Source organism: Spodoptera frugiperda, chromosome 6 (assembly GCF_023101765.2).
Source record: "Spodoptera frugiperda isolate SF20-4 chromosome 6, AGI-APGP_CSIRO_Sfru_2.0, whole genome shotgun sequence".
NCBI lineage: Eukaryota > Metazoa > Arthropoda > Insecta > Lepidoptera > Noctuidae > Spodoptera > Spodoptera frugiperda.
Window position 1 is genome coordinate 10,875,606 of NC_064217.1, and position 15,804 is coordinate 10,891,409.

General features: G+C 36.1%; 2 protein-coding genes and 1 non-coding gene across 9 annotated transcripts in view; 2 read left to right on the forward strand and 1 right to left on the reverse strand.

Moving 5' to 3' along the window:
* LOC118267386 (mitogen-activated protein kinase kinase kinase 11) overlaps positions 1-7,009 on the reverse strand; it is a 53,492-nt gene extending 46,483 nt beyond the window's left edge. For all 3 annotated transcript variants that reach the window (XM_050694259.1, XM_050694258.1, XM_035581312.2), the window contains exon 1: positions 5,972-7,009. In XM_050694259.1, coding sequence (XP_050550216.1) covers positions 5,972-6,647 — 676 coding nt within the window. In that variant the 5' untranslated portion in view covers positions 6,648-7,009. The remainder of the gene's footprint in view (positions 1-5,971) is intronic.
* A 437-nt stretch (positions 7,010-7,446) lies between these two features.
* On the forward strand, positions 7,447-7,518 carry Trnaq-uug (transfer RNA glutamine (anticodon UUG)). The gene has a single exon. It is a non-coding gene; the product is annotated as a tRNA-Gln (tRNA).
* Positions 7,519-7,731: 213 nt separating this feature from the next.
* Positions 7,732-15,804, forward strand: part of LOC118267599 (protein PALS1) — a 152,987-nt gene continuing 144,914 nt past the window's right edge. For 2 of the 5 annotated variants that reach the window (XM_050694260.1, XM_050694261.1), the window contains exons 1-3: positions 7,732-8,453; positions 10,201-10,316; positions 11,454-11,511. In XM_050694260.1, the coding sequence (XP_050550217.1) occupies positions 8,318-8,453; positions 10,201-10,316; positions 11,454-11,511 (310 nt within the window). In that variant the 5' untranslated portion in view covers positions 7,732-8,317. Of the gene's footprint in view, positions 8,454-10,200; positions 10,317-11,453; positions 11,512-14,409; positions 14,610-14,695; positions 14,859-15,804 lie in introns of those variants that run through there. The other 3 variants (XM_050694265.1, XM_050694262.1, XM_050694264.1) reach the window with 3 other exon arrangements.

A 15,804-nucleotide genomic window follows, 5' to 3' on the forward strand; every position in this document is an offset into this window, starting at 1 on the left:
ATACCAAAGTAACGCAACAAAGTGCAGTTAAATTGTTGGCAGAAAAATCTAGGCAAAGTCCGGTTTGAAACGATCGAAAGCTTGATCGTGTACTGTGACGTGTATGACAGAGGTGCTTAGTATAAAATGTTAAATCCCAAGGTCGATGGTGAAGGATGTTACTCTTGTGAAACAACGGATACGTTGAGGAGATTGAACGGAAACGAGACCGTGACATACAGACAAGGTTGTGCAGAAATGAGAAATGTACGCGTTAGAGATAATGTTGGGTAACGTTATGAAATTATTGGCGAGTGTGACGTAGAAGCGTAAGGAATGATAGTAAAATATTTACTCAATATTGAGCAATATAGCTAGTTAGTAGAAAAGTTTATTTCTTCTCCTCTAACAATATTTTCTGATTAATTTTCTTTGCTGGATCCAAGACAGTCATTCATGTCCCTGGGATGCGCTAGACTTCAGCGTTCCAGTGTTTTCATGGTTGTATCTACAGTAGATCCTGGTTTACAGGAGTTGCAGCGGTAAGTGAAGTTGTGGCGGGCTTGTCCCAATAAAAAAAGGTAATAGAAATATTAAATCGTACATTCATAATTCTATCAACAACACCAGACCCAAGTTTAATAAAGCTACAATCAAAGCTTAATAACAAAAACGTAAAACCGTAATAACAAACGGAAATTAAAATCTGTTGAAAATGTTACCCAGAAATGTGCGATTACGGATGGAAATCCGTATTTACGTTTAATATCGTCCAATTACGAGGCAGCAGCGGCAGCAACGATGACAGGAAGCTTTCAGCTGATTGGATGGTGTAAAAGGGTTAGCGCCCCATCCGCAGGGGCTAAACTGAGGGGAGATTGAAATATTGGAATTTTCACTGCTTCTCAATTCTGTTTGGAACATTTGTTCGTTGTTAAATGGATAGTTTTGATATTTCTCTTGAGTCTAGCGGATTCTATTTGAAAATGGAGCAGGATAGAGTTTTGGAGCCATATTTATTGTTTCTTAAACTATAAGTTTTTGATTAAAGATTTCAAAACCGTCTGGTATGTTCGCCGAAATTTTGCACATTCAAAGACGAACCTTTATCTATATCTATTTGTTCAGCTCTTAAACTTTGCACAAAAGATGATATTCATTTTGTCACTGCGACGAAAGTAGGATTATTTGTTTTTTTATAATTTTGTGTAGAATGATGTCGTATGTCGTAATTTGTTATTTTATTGTAACTTTCGTGAGACATACTAAATTAATTATTATGTTATCGGCTTACTCACGCGACGAGGAAGTAGGAGGCTCATATTCATGAGCAGCATTCCGCGACAATCGCCGCGTCGTGTGTAGCGGAATGCTGCTAGAATGAGCCTCTGCATGGCGTATCGAGTTCCTCGTAATTTGTTTACTTTCCGAAACAAGAAAGCTAGATTCAACTAGAGAAAACCAGCATTAGGCCAATTTATGTTGCACTATTATTATTTATGCAAATATTGATATAGACTAGATTTAAGCATGTTTGTTTCTCGAGCAAAATTGGAAACCTGTTTTAATATATTAATTAGGAAACCTGATTAATTTGGGTATACCTTTCCGATTATACGCATCCAATATTATAGTTAAGTTTGCAATTAAAATTAGGTTTTACATCGTCATAGAGTTGGTATTCAACTGCAAATAACATGCTTAACTTACCGCAACGCCATTATTGTTTCAAAAAAGTTTATAACGTCATGATCTGATGTCATTATATGTTATTTGACGTCATAGCTTTGACGTGTGTTCGACAAATAAAGTCTGCTATACTGGTTTATTGAACAAGGAAAACACTGGTGTAGAAATGAATCGCCGTGCCCCCAAGACCTAAGTACATACTCAACTGCTCGCATACATGTACTAAACTGACTTCATTTCATATTATTTTTGGGTTTAGATGAAACCCAAGCAGCCATCATGCGCTGCGGACTGCCTAGCGGGTTACCGGGCATCCGGCTCGAAAAGCAGTAGGAACGGGGTGGTTTTTAGTCAGTAAGAGTCTGACACTCTCTCTCGCCTCGCCCAAGGCGGGAGAAGCCATTGGATGATTTTCCCTGCTCAACAAAAGCAACAATCATGTACCCCGCAGATCCTGTTTGGCTACGGATTAAAAAACCTTCCTATTACATATATCTAGGTATAAAAAGTATGGCTAAACAGTGAATTGGAAAGTCCGTAACTAATAAAACACGCGAAGACAAGAGCCGTCTGTTTAACTGTACATATTGCAAGTAACTTTGTTATTACTAATAGGGTTAGTGACATTTCAAATGTAACCTTTGTTTACAAGTGGCGATCGATGAACTTCGGGACTTCAATATTGGCAGACCTTGTTTAATTGAAGCTTCCTATAATTATTTAGTGAATTAAACTTTGCAGTTAGTTACGTCAATTATGAACATTTGCAGTTACTTTCGTTTATTATTTGTTGATGTGTTAGTACACATACATTAACAAAGAATGAACGGTACTTTAGAAAAAGGTAAGTACTTTAGTAAGTACCTATAAAATCAAACAATAACAATAAAAGGAAGACGTAAGATTAAAATAAATTCGATAGGAACTATTTTTTAATTTATCAAAACGTAGACCCAGTTAGATTATGCGCATTTTTTAGATATTGGGGGCAGCTGCCTACGTCATAGTTTCGTAAAGAACGTACAAAGCTGTGACGTCACTCGATACGTTTATCAAAAATCCCACGCAGTATTAAAAAATGTCGTATCTGCAATTACACATTCATGTCTGTTATTTATAAATGCATTTAATAATACTTATTTTACAATTTCCTTTAAAAAAACCGTTTATTAGGTCACTTCATTTAAAGCATATTTCACGTCTAACTTCTGTGATATTTTATACTTAATTGTAATTTAGGTTTTGTTTCTACACATTTTCTAAAATAGGTGTTGCTTGTTATGAATAAAAAAGAGATTTAGGCCCAAAAACGAGATTTACCTGCTTACTGGAACAATTTGTTCAAGATTTCATTGGTTCACTCATAAACTATTGTATGTTTACATGGAGGCCATTGATTTATAGCTAATTAAAAGAAAACATATTGACTTAAACTGTGAAGGTAGCAGGTGTAGTGTGCTGGATTTGTTAGCCTTGTTAATAACATCCAATAGGTTTAAGTATCGCAGCATTAAGTTAATTACATCAACTAATTGGATTAAACAATGTGTCCTCAATAAAATTTCTTATATTATGCTTTAAATGGTTTTTAATGACATGTCTGATAAATAGATTGAAGATGGGCATTTTACTTTCATTGATCTTTATGTTTTAAGTATTGTTTAGTTAGATTTAATTCCACGATGACCAATCCCATTTAATTCTAAAGAATTATTTTACTTAACATAGAAATCTAAGGAAAAGTATGAAGAGTTTAAAATTGCAAGAATAAATTGGGCCAAAGCTATTGAACTAGATATTATAAACCAAACAACATATTATATTGCATTAGTAAGCAAATGAACAAATGCAATACAAAACAAAAACAACAAAACTAGGTGTTACATTAGCAAAATAAACAGAAATAAGTATATTACAGCAATTATCGCTGACACAATAACATAACGATTATACCAGCAACAATCTATGTAAAGAATCACGAGAACTGCGTAAATATAATTTGTTGAATCGTGTAAATCATATGAAAAGAGGTCACAGACCTTAGAGCCAGTGAGTGACACTGGTGGCCCGGTTCACTTCAATAATGAAATGTACAATGTTAGGTAAGTCACAATTAGAAGATAAATAGTTATTTGTTTATAATTTTTATTCAACACTGGATTATTAGTGTTATTGAATTGTCTGTGGGATAATATAATAGCGTGATTGTTAAATTGTTGCTAGCCAATGGAATAATCAATAGGATGAGCCTTACAATCTTAGTTTTGTATTGTTATACTAACATGATAATTATTTAATTTGTTGCTATAAAAATTGTCAGATCAAGCTCAAGTACCTAGTAGGGTAATGGAATTTTACTGACATATTATATTGATGTGGGTGTAGCACCTTTCCCTATAAGTAGCGTAAGTTAGTAAAGAATTAGACACTTTAAAATGATTCATAAGAACAACATATCCTCATTGCTCCTGAAGTCTATTCATTGCAATATTCAATGCATAGGTGTATGTAGACATATGACTATTTTAGATCAACAGGCTCATTAACCTAGTGGATAAAACAGCATTCATTAATGAGCTCAATTAAGTTCAGTTTCAAGAAGTGTTAAATATGCGATCCCCTAAAAGGTGAGAAAATTTCAATTGACATCTGCAGTGTGGTGCCATTTATAGCATACAATACCACATAGCTGGGACTTTAAAGGCAGCTACTAATTACAGGTGTGAAGTAATTATTACACCAACACCATAAACAAGAAAAAAAAAAGAAAATGTGCACAAGGTTTTTCATTATTTGACAGTTCTTGATCACTTTGTCTATGACAGGAAATAAATCACACATTTGTTGGTTCAGTTGTAAAATAATAATTAGTTTAGATTTAAATAATTTTGTTTAGTTTATTCTTATGTTATCCTTATTCTGAGGTCATAGCAAAATTGTACATAATTGTGTAGCAATTAAGATTTGTTTTCCAACTTTAGGTAGGTAATAATCTATACAGTGTTAAGTAACATACAAATCAAAGATGTATTATTACCTAGTTATTGGATAATGTTTTTTGGAACAGCTGTTTAATCAAATTCAAAAACAGTATATTAACTTAATTATTACATATATACTGTCACAGCGACAGTCACCTTTGTTGTGTGTCATGGAATGCTGCTTATGAATATGAGCCTCTGGCATGGCTTGAAACTAGGAGTTCCTCGTCAAACAGTTTCATGAGTAAGCCGATAACATAATAATTAATTTCATATGTCTCCCTAAAGTTATAATAAAATAACAGTAAGTATATTAACTTTCATTAACTACAAGTTGTTTGGTTCAGGATGCTGATAGAGTAACCAGATAACCACAAACACTGTACTGTGAATGTACCTTTCATAGCAAAAATCGTAAATATCACCTGGGTAAGAGTTTCCACAAGAAAAACAAGCATTTTCAGAAACATATTTGTACCTATTTCTGGTTAACATTAAAAATAACCAGTAATTTGTTACTTAGTTGAAGAAAATCATAGCTTAGCATGTTAGCATCGAGTTTAAGACATATGTCTAGATAAGAATCATCAAAGTAGACAAGTAGGTAACTTATCAACACATGCTTTGTTGCAACATATCACAAGATTATAGCACCTTAGAATTAGGGATTGTCCGAACTTGATAAAGTACTGATATAGGGCAGAGACAGTTATTGGGAAAGGTATCCGTAAGTCAATAGTGTTATCTACTGGTATGTGGACGGTTTCCGTTTTGATAACACAGCTGTGCTTGTAACCTTGAGGTTAAAGTTTCAAGGATATTTAGGCAACTGATAATGATGTAGGTTAATGACATTTGAACAATAAGATAACCAAGATAGGTAGATCAGGAAGCAATTCCTTTGTTGTGAAGAAAATTGAAGCAGGAAGTCTATTAACAGGTAGACTATTAACTGTAACAAGTCTTTTAACTTGCCCGTAACAACAAAATCTCAGATCAAACTAAAGAAACTATGATACTATTTTGGTTACTGCCAATTACCATAGAAATGTAGAATGATTAATTGATTCTATGGAATTACAATTGTTGCAGTAAAACAATATCCTTCCTATAATCAGCTAAAAAGAGAATAACATTCAGGCTCACTATTACTCGAAGGAGTAAATTATACAATAGGCTTGTAATAATACAAATTGTAATCAAGCATATAATGTCTAAATATAATAAATAAAATTCAGTCTATGATAACAACAGTATAACATCTGCTGTATTCTATAAGTTTTTTCTTATTTGCCAAGTTATAATAACATTAAGGAACTCACCGTTAGAGCTCTTGAGGTCCCTATGGATGAGGGACATGGGCGCGCCAACGTGAAGGTACGCCATGCCCTGCGCCACCTGAATGGCCCAGTCCACCAGGATGTCCGGCCGTATCTTCCGACCAGATAGCACTCGGTTGAGAGGCCCACCGCGCGCATATTCCATCACCAGACAAAAGTTCGGTTCCCCCAGACAGACCCCCTTCAACGACACTATATTCTCATGTTGCAGCACCCAGAACAGTCTCGCCTCTTGCAACACACTCTCTTTTATAACTTCGATATCTTCGTTCGCGTCCTGACGCGCCGCCTTCACCGCTACTACTTCACCGTTCCAATAGCCACGATACACTTTCCCGAAGCCGCCTACCCCGATCACTTCCTCCAGTTTCAGCTCGGAGAAGGAGACGCGAGGCGGCTCCACGGCCAGGGGGTCTTCCTCCGTCACGTATACGGCAGGGAATATACCGACGCGATCGCCGATCTTTCCCGTCCACCAGCCCTCATCGCCGGAGATGTTGGCGTCCTTGGACAACACCTCGACGATCTCGCCGCGACGCAGGGAAAGCTCATCCTCTCCCTGTGCCACATAGTCGTAGACAGCGGTGAAGAGAGCGAGCGGCGGGCGTTCGCTGTCGGCCGCCATGGCCGCGCGGCCGGCCGCTGGCCGCGGCGGCATCACCCCGGCCGCGCCCCCATCGCGCCTCTCCTCCTCACTCACGCACCCCGACACTGCTGCAGCCGCCGCCCACTACAGCACATAACGCTACACACGACAAAACAACGCGTTTGGTTATGATCACCGTATTATTCCGCCATCTTTGTTTCTAACATCGATCATGGCGGTGTTGTGTTGAAGCGAGCACTTTTATAAAATCACTTAGGTGTTGTTACACGCGCGACGTTATGTTTCGAGGAGATACGAGAGATGTCTTCGCTGCGATAAAGTTAATTATTTTCCATTCATCTATCACGTTCTTTGATAGACGGACGAAATGACAACCATACCGTAGCGAAGTCAGTGACAAACTGACAAGTGGTGTTGCTAGATGATAATACAAATGTATACTTGCTAGTTGTAAAAATTGTAAAGCATACCAATAATTATTTTGTAGAAAATAGTTATTTTTAAGAGAAATTTTTTTAACGGTTAATAATTTGTAATAAATGGGACTTTTATATTGTTGAACTAATTATTTTATGTTTCAAAACATATTAAATACATTGGCACATCTAGTTTCTTGTATAACTTCTAGATGGCGCTTACCAAAACTTATATTAGGACAAGATGACAGCAGTGCCATCTCACATCTATCGCGTAGTAGAAAACAGATATAAAAATATAATACTTCTTCGTTTCCAGTGGTCTTGTTGAAAATTTTGTTAAAATTAATTATAATAGTTATCTTAATAAACGTTCTTTTTTCTATATTGTAATAATAATGTATTGGACAGTAATTTCATCACTTCTCTCAAGCGGTCCCATGGTGTAATGGTTAGCACTCTGGACTTTGAATCCAGCGATCCGAGTTCAAATCTCGGTGGGACCTGTGAAATCTCTTTTTGTCAAACTTTTTATATCTTTTTTTTTTCAATTTCATAATCTTTTTTGATATTTTATAATCATTTCCCAACCATTTTCGTGTACTAGAAATACATGCACGCCTTGATAAGAAGAAACGGGAAAATAGAACGCTAGTCTGTGGGAGTCTGAAGGGATGCTGGGTAGGGAGCATTATTGATCGCGCGAAAATGGGATAGTCGTATCCATTCGCGGCGACCACCCAGCCCGCGGACGTGGGACCGGTTTTCACTCTCAAAAACACGTCGATACGCCTTAAATATTAGATTAATAACCGAATAAGTATCTAAAATCCCTCAGTTTATGTATACGTGAATAGAAAAATGTAATAAACATTCAGGGAACGTGATAAACCGACCGCGTTGACTCTAAACACCATAACGTGACTTGTCACGGGGAAAATGCTCTGATATTCGCCTGTACCTCGACAATACACTAAAATCATGTGAAATTACGTTAATACAGACTTATTGATAAATTGTGATATTATTAATTTAGATGTTCCAAGTGTTCAGTTCGTGAAGAGTGAGAATCAAAAATAATGATGGCCGATTTACTATCTCCGGGTTAGATTTAAATAAAGAATGTGGAAAATAATAAAAATGAATAATTGTTTAAAAAGTGGGCTGTGTTTGAAGTGGCGTTGGCGTAAACGTTGGCATGAAATTAAAAAAATATTCATTGATTCGTACGACGGGGGCGTGAATGAGTCTTTTTCATAGCTATTTTGTGTTTAGACATAGTAAATAGTTTAATAATAAATCAAAATGAATACTTTTAACGCACCTACCACGCAGATAAATGCGATTGATAAAATGACAACAGTGAAATGCAAATCTGTTGATTTAGAGGGATATGTTATCATCGTAGTGCAAACTAAGGATAATAAGATTAAATTATATGGTAAGTACAAGTTTTATATAAAGTTAAACCTTAATTTCTGTAGATTTAAGTCTTATATTTGAGTGGTTTATTTTAAAAGTTAGCCATTTTGGTAGTTTCTTTTTTGCTAGGTTATGTCGCTGAAAATGACGCGACGTCTGAAAGTGTTAAAGGTTTTAATGAATAGAATACTTATTTATTTGTAGCTAACGTTGAATTTTCAACATATCATTTAACATTAAACATACATTATTTATATTATACTGTAGATAGTGTAAGCAGAGAAGACAAAAATCTAGGAGCTCTTTAGTTTTCAGTCGATCGTGCGCCCAAAAATGTTAGACATTGTTTGGTCCTCTCGCCCTATTAAGGACCACGTCGTTACTTTGTTTTAAACATTACATAGACTTTTCTTATTTTTAGATATTTTGTCTCATTCTAGCCATGTATATTTCTAAAGAGAAATTAAAGAGTCGTTGTGTTTTTTATTTATTTATGTATCCGATGTAGTGTTATGATTGCATTGCAATACGATAGCGTGTTTAAATGTAGAATGGCGATAGTTTCGTTAGTATTATGTACTTAGGTAGGTAAATATATTTTATAATATGTAGGTAGATAATAGTTAATAATATGGGAGCGTTGTCCGATATAGTGAAAAGTCAATTCATATAACTTAACTTGATAGTTAAACTGAAAATTCACAATAGGTATGTCATAGGAATTATAATAAACACGTATGTACTAATACTTTACAAATACAAATTCCATATTCAATTCAAATACCATATCTTTCAAAAATACGTCGGTTTTACTTACAATAAAATTGAAAGTTCTAACTTTGAAGACATCCCAATCCATGGAAACAACCAACTTACAAAATTTTAAATCTTATCTTAACTTTCAATGGCCACAGGACCACTACTAAGCATTTAACCTACCTTAGGTACGCTTAAAATCTACCCATTATTCCTTTCAAAACAATATTAATAAGGCAAAGTAAGGACAAGGTCCTCTTTTTAACGCGCTTTTTACTTTTTCTTTCAAACCCTTTTCCGGATTGTGGATACACCTCAAACTTTTATAAAGAACTTTGAAAACTGTGGCCGAATGTTGAAAAAATACGAGTTACAAAAGCTTTTCTATTTTTCTGAGTTAACACTCCTTTTACTGTGGTCGGTTTTAAAACAAACCGGAGCTGCGGACAACGTAAAAGGTTACCGGGGCTCCGGCTCGAAAAGCAGGAGTTGGAACGGGGTGGTTTTTTTTTAGTGATCAAGAGCGAATCTTTTGGGTTAGGCAGTAAGAGTCTGACAATCTCTCTCGCCTCACCCAAGGCTAGAGAAGCCATCGGTTGATTGCCCCTCAAACTAAAAACCACTTAGATTCTGACGACATCAAACTGTCTGCCAAAAACCTTGCAATATCGTAAATATTATAATCAACTTTCTAATTAGATAAATTAACTGCAATGAATGTGCAAACAGTTGCAAACAAATCTACCTACTCAATAAACACGATAAAGGCTCTCTTGACCACTAAAGTTCTTTAGTTTATAGTATCTTGGACTTAAAGTCCTATAAGGTCACTTTACTACCTTCAAGAAAATAACGTATTCCTTTCTAAAAAGCCGGCAACGCACCTGTGACTTCTCTGGTGTTGCGGGTGTCCATGGGCGCTGATGGCTTACTATCAGGTTACCGTCTGCGCGTTTGCCCCCTAATCTATAAAAAAACTTTGTGAATAAACACACATTCTTATCTTGCAGGTTCGCCATCAGCTGGTAATTGGGATAACCTGGAGTTAGCAGACGAGATCATGGATGTGAACGAGACTCGCCTCGAAGACATGTCGAGGGCGGAGGTGCTGGGTCATATTCATGAGGTGAGTGATCCTGGATACTGCTTTTTAAGATTAATTGTCGTACTCAAACACATCAATTGTTCTTAACTCAGTCTTTAGCGATTGTTTTTTGAACAAAATCGTTATCAAGTGTAAGTAAGTTTTTTCAAGAAACACTGTATGTATCTACTTGTGAAAATCGCAAAGCAATCCGTTAAAGTTTTTAAGTTGATCGTAATTTTGTTAAGACGTAGAAGATATAAAAGAAAAAAAGCCTATCTTTAGTCAGTAGAACTATTTAATACCTTTTATTTTATTAACCATAAAGTACCAAATCGGTAATCTTATAAGTACTGCGGTTATTTCATATTGTATGTTTACCAATCCACTGTGCCAAAAAATTAAATAAAGATGAGCATTTGAAACACTCAAGCAGTTACGTATAGATTTACCTTTTTTCAAAAACTGTGAACCCCATACAAAATATTTCACAGACCCAAGTCAAGTTTTCCCGACCACAGCGATATTTTTGCGCCAGAGAACGCACTAAGTGAACGTTGAATCAATCTATTTTTAAAGAGGTAGCCATTGGGCCATTCTTGCCGCCCTTCCGCGAGGGGAGCCCGTAGGAAAATAGCTGGGTACTTAAATAAATGACGATCTAAATGGTGTAGTGCCAGCGCATCTGTTTTCTCCACTTTCTGGTGAACTGGTTCCGTTGATAGGACCTTTTTACTTTGGACCCTGCATTCAATCGTTCTTTGATATCGTTGAGTGATGTTTTCTGTGATAGAGAAATTTCGCTATTGACCTAATGATGGTTTTTGGTATCAGATGATTTCTCTAAATCTATTTTCTTAAGTTAAAGTGTCAACATTTTTTGATCTCGTAACCTTAACTAGGCCTTTACCCTGCAATGGGACGATCATGGCTGAAAATAAATAATAAATAACCTTAACTAACCTATCTTCGGCCGTAGACCCCTAAAGTAATCATAATTTATATTTATAACGTCCCGAAATGCTACCGAAATGCCCCAAACTGGCATTTCGAATTTTAGTGGATCTTTAAAGTCACCGAATTTTTAGCATATGAACTTTTATCAGCTAAATGAAAATTAGAATAGGGAAAACTCCTTGAAAATTTTCATCAAAAACTGTAATAATTCCTTGTTCACAGTGCATTTCATCGTGTGTCATCAAACTGCGTGTGAAACGAAGGAGTGAGACCAAATTACGTAAGTATAACTTTGTTTATAACTTACTTATCACCTAGAAAAATATGGATGGTTCCTTTTAATTTACACAGGTATAAGTTGACTGTATTGTGAAAAGGCAAGAGCAAGTTGAAAGCTTGCTTGCTGAAAAAACTTATAATTAGAATTTGTTTTTTTCTTATAGGCTCACCCCTATTACATAACACTTTATAACACAATTGGTTAATAGTGCGTGTACTTTGTATAGCGGTATTAAGCGCCGTAATGTGCACCTCTGTCCACTCCTTCGGGGATAAAAGGCGTGGCGTTGCATAATTATAATTTCCATAAAATCCAGAAAACTGAACATATCTTGAGGTTTCTGCACAATTTGGCACAAGCATCTGGCACTCAACTGGACAACATTACACCCCTACATTATATGCATGTGTGCGTTACCGTGTAATTGTGAAGCCTGCGTCTAATTGCTGGATCATGGAGCCATTTACTTCTCATTACGACTGGCCAGTTACCACGTCGCTGAGATTCTATGTGAAAGTGGATAGATACGAATATACCACATAATTATGCTGCCTACAATTCCAAACTCCATGCTACTACTGAGAAATTTTCGAAAAGCCGAAAAAAGCCTAGTAATTTACCCGATCCACGAATCACTTCATTGGTCAAATGGTTGTAAGTGCGACTGCCGTGAAGGGGGTCTCGATTCCAGGGTCGGGCAAAGTATTACTCGGCCCTTTTTAAACTGACGAAAAAATTATGCACTCGTGCTAACTAAATTGTATCAATTAAGAAATAAACTCGGTTGCTAAAAATTCTGGAATTCAGTAGGTAATTAATATTGAGATCGATCATCACACAAAGCTGAAGATCTTAAGATCTGATGACAATTTTTTGTTGGCAAAACTCTTTTTAATTGCCTTTTAATTAACAATACATAAAATCTAACTTTATGTTTATACATGAACATAAAGTCAAATACAAGTATTTGACTGATTCAATGTACCGTTATCATAGTTTTTCTTACTCACGGAAAATACTGAAATATCTTTAATCACGCAAATATTTCAGCACTTAGCAACTACCTATTTACATGGCTAGTGTAATATGAAATCAGAAATATGTATTTATAATGAATTCTATTAAAAAGTTTCATGGTAAAACAATTTGTTCATTAGTCGTTTCATAATAGTGGCTGATAAATTATAAAGTACCTTTTTTGAGGGGAGGAAAATCATCCAATGACTTCTCCCGCCTTATGTGGGGTGAAAGGGAGTGTCAGACTCTTTTACTGACTAAAAAAACCACCCCGTTCTCTGTCCTGCCTTGTGCAGGAGGGGTAACTTGTTATGTTGTCCGCAGTTTCGGAAAATTATAATGAAATGAAAAAAAAAATCGCGATATCCTCCATACACACTTCTACACCCTATTTTAGGAAAGTGTGGTGTTGGAAAAGGGCTAAAATGTAACTTATGTCACTCTCAATTTCTTTACCTATCTTCTTTTCAAAAATCACGTCAATTCGTTTTTTCGTTTTGCCGTGAAAGACGGACAAATTAACATACACACACACTTTCGCAGTTTATAATAAATAGGTAGTAGGTACTATTGTATAGTATGGATTATGATACATTTGACAGTGATGCGAGTCGAGCTGTAAATAAGAAATGGCTCGGATTCTTTCTGTTGCGAGCACCTGGGCGCGATGCATATTTTATAAGGCAATAGTGAAATAGCTGGAAATGGCTTTAAATATTTATGAAACGGTTAATAATGCTGAAGTATTTTACAGTGTAGTTCTTTGCTAAGGATTGTGTTTAGTGTTAATAGAGAATGAATGGACAAAGTAATGTATCGTATTATGAAAGACATACACTTGGACTAGGTTATTTAGATTTTTATCCTATTTGAATTTAATTCCAGCTACCGCATTTTCCATATTATACAGAATTATATTCATACATTTATTGCAGCGTCTAGACACTTTCAACTAATTACTCAATAACCCATATATTAAAAGAAAAAGCCACCTAGAAAGCGAAACTACATTTCCTAATGTATGCTGCCCCACGTTCAGTACTGTGCGTACCTACCTACTGCAGTAATATGATTACAGTCCGAATGGCTTCTGCAACTAAACCAATATGCAACTACTAACTCCAAACTTCACCAACAACCTTATCCCAAACCACTAAAGTCCAAATTCGTTTAACTAATTAACATCTAACACCAACGAATAAGTTTCAGTACGTCATTCCACCGACCGTATTGTGCTTATAAAACAACGAATGTGTGTTATTATGACACGGTTGTAATGTCGTTGAGTATCAACGTTTATGGAACCTTGTCACATTGAGACGTGTAACTGTATTCGACGTTCGTGGTTTTGAACGCGCTCGCCGCGTTTTCGCTCGGACATGGCAGCCTTTGAGGTTATATTTTTAGTGTTGCCATATTTAGAGACGTTGCTTCGGTCTTGGGTACTTTTAAATGATTAATCAAGCGGTTTTGACGTCAGAACACTGCTTTGTCTTGCTGAAGGGCTTACAACAATGAACTTTGAGAAGAAAATCTTGATTTAGTCCTAAAATTTGCGAAATGTTTATAAAAACATTTACATTTACAACAAAAAATGTTTTAAACTAGGGGTGCGAAACCATCTTACTACCCACAAATAACACACTGTACTTATAACATTTAAATGAAACTAAAACTAATACATTAGGTGCTATTCATCAAGAATAGCCATTTAAAAATAAAATACAAATTTATAAACAGCTGTTAAACAAAAAGCAACATTCGAATTTCAAAAACCAATTTGACAGCTACATTTTTTAAATCGACGAACCATCGCGCGCGAGCCGCGGTATGACTCAACAACTGACATTACGGTAAAACGTAGGCCAGTACACGGCAACACGCCATACAGCCTAGAGTGAGAAAGAAGGTAACAGGTTTGCGAACGTTCACGACTTACGTGTAGTGTTCAGTTAAAACATCGTCAAATAATATTTAATAACAATCTCCTGTTATGAACCGATCTGTTTCCTTCAACAATATGTGGTGTACTTAGTTTTCTTGGTGTTAAAGTGACAGTATCAGTGAAGGCTTTGTGAGAGGTGAGTGAACTTGGCTCCGTAAGGCTTTTGCCCTTTGCATCAGGATTCTGGATTGGCGCTCAGTTGTCGATGGGTTGCTGTGCTATACTGCTGTCAGTGTGAACGTTGTTCAAAAAGTTTTTATGTCCAACAAGAGTTTGTGGAAAATTGTGTGGTTGTTTAAAATGGGAGTCTCTTAGTGAGTTAGTGCGTTCTGCCAAGTTACATGGGATGTGAAGGCAAGCACTGACGGATCCGGTCTTAATACCAGTATGATTCTTTGCTTTTTTTTCGTAAGATCTTGGGTTAATGTCCAGGGTTGTCTGACTATCCTCTGGGTTACTGCAGTTTGAGTTTTAATGTGTTCGAAATTACTTTAATGCAGTGTTTATTTTTCTGTGGCCACGAATTTACTATATTCAGCTGTTATACGTATTTTTAAACTACACAATGCTCTCTTTATTTTAATTGTGTCTAAGATAAGATCGTACGAAAATAAATATCTAATTGTTTTTGATAAACAAGGGAAATGGAATGCCATACGAAATTCTTGTTGGTCTTCGAATATTACTAAACTTACTTTCTAGAATTAAGATTAGGTTTACATTTGTTTAAATGCTTTTTAATAGGCACCAGCTGTCTAAGACTTCCCTATCGATATAGGGGTCAGATGGGGGTGAGTGTAAAGTTACTGACTACTGAGCTCCTCTTTTCAATCCTACATTCAAACCAACAATTTCTGGTGTTTAATATTCTGTGGAAATAACGCTTTAAGTAGTAAAAAGTGTAGCTACGAGAAGTAGGAACACTTCTGCTCACCCCTTTGGAAAACAACAGGTGTGATTGTGATCGTATTACCGGCAATCGAATCAAGTACGACATATCAGCTGTTTATCACCCCTCGCGATACAATAAGTATGCAACAGGTCGTCAATATTATCGCAAAGGGTTGCAACTCACAGGAGTGTAAATTCGCGAATCACTATAGAAACACTATTTCGATAACCATACAATAGGTACATGTCGTCAAATTCTTGAAGAATTCCCAGTAGTTCAGTTTTTGAACCAATTTTGGGGAATGACCAAAACACACGCGTGGAATATACTTACACCTATGCCTTTAATGGTGCTTTTCTACCAGAGATGTGCTATGTAGCTATGCTACGAAGATGCTAAGCTGTGAAACTGTGTGACCGTTTCCACCGATACTAAGCTA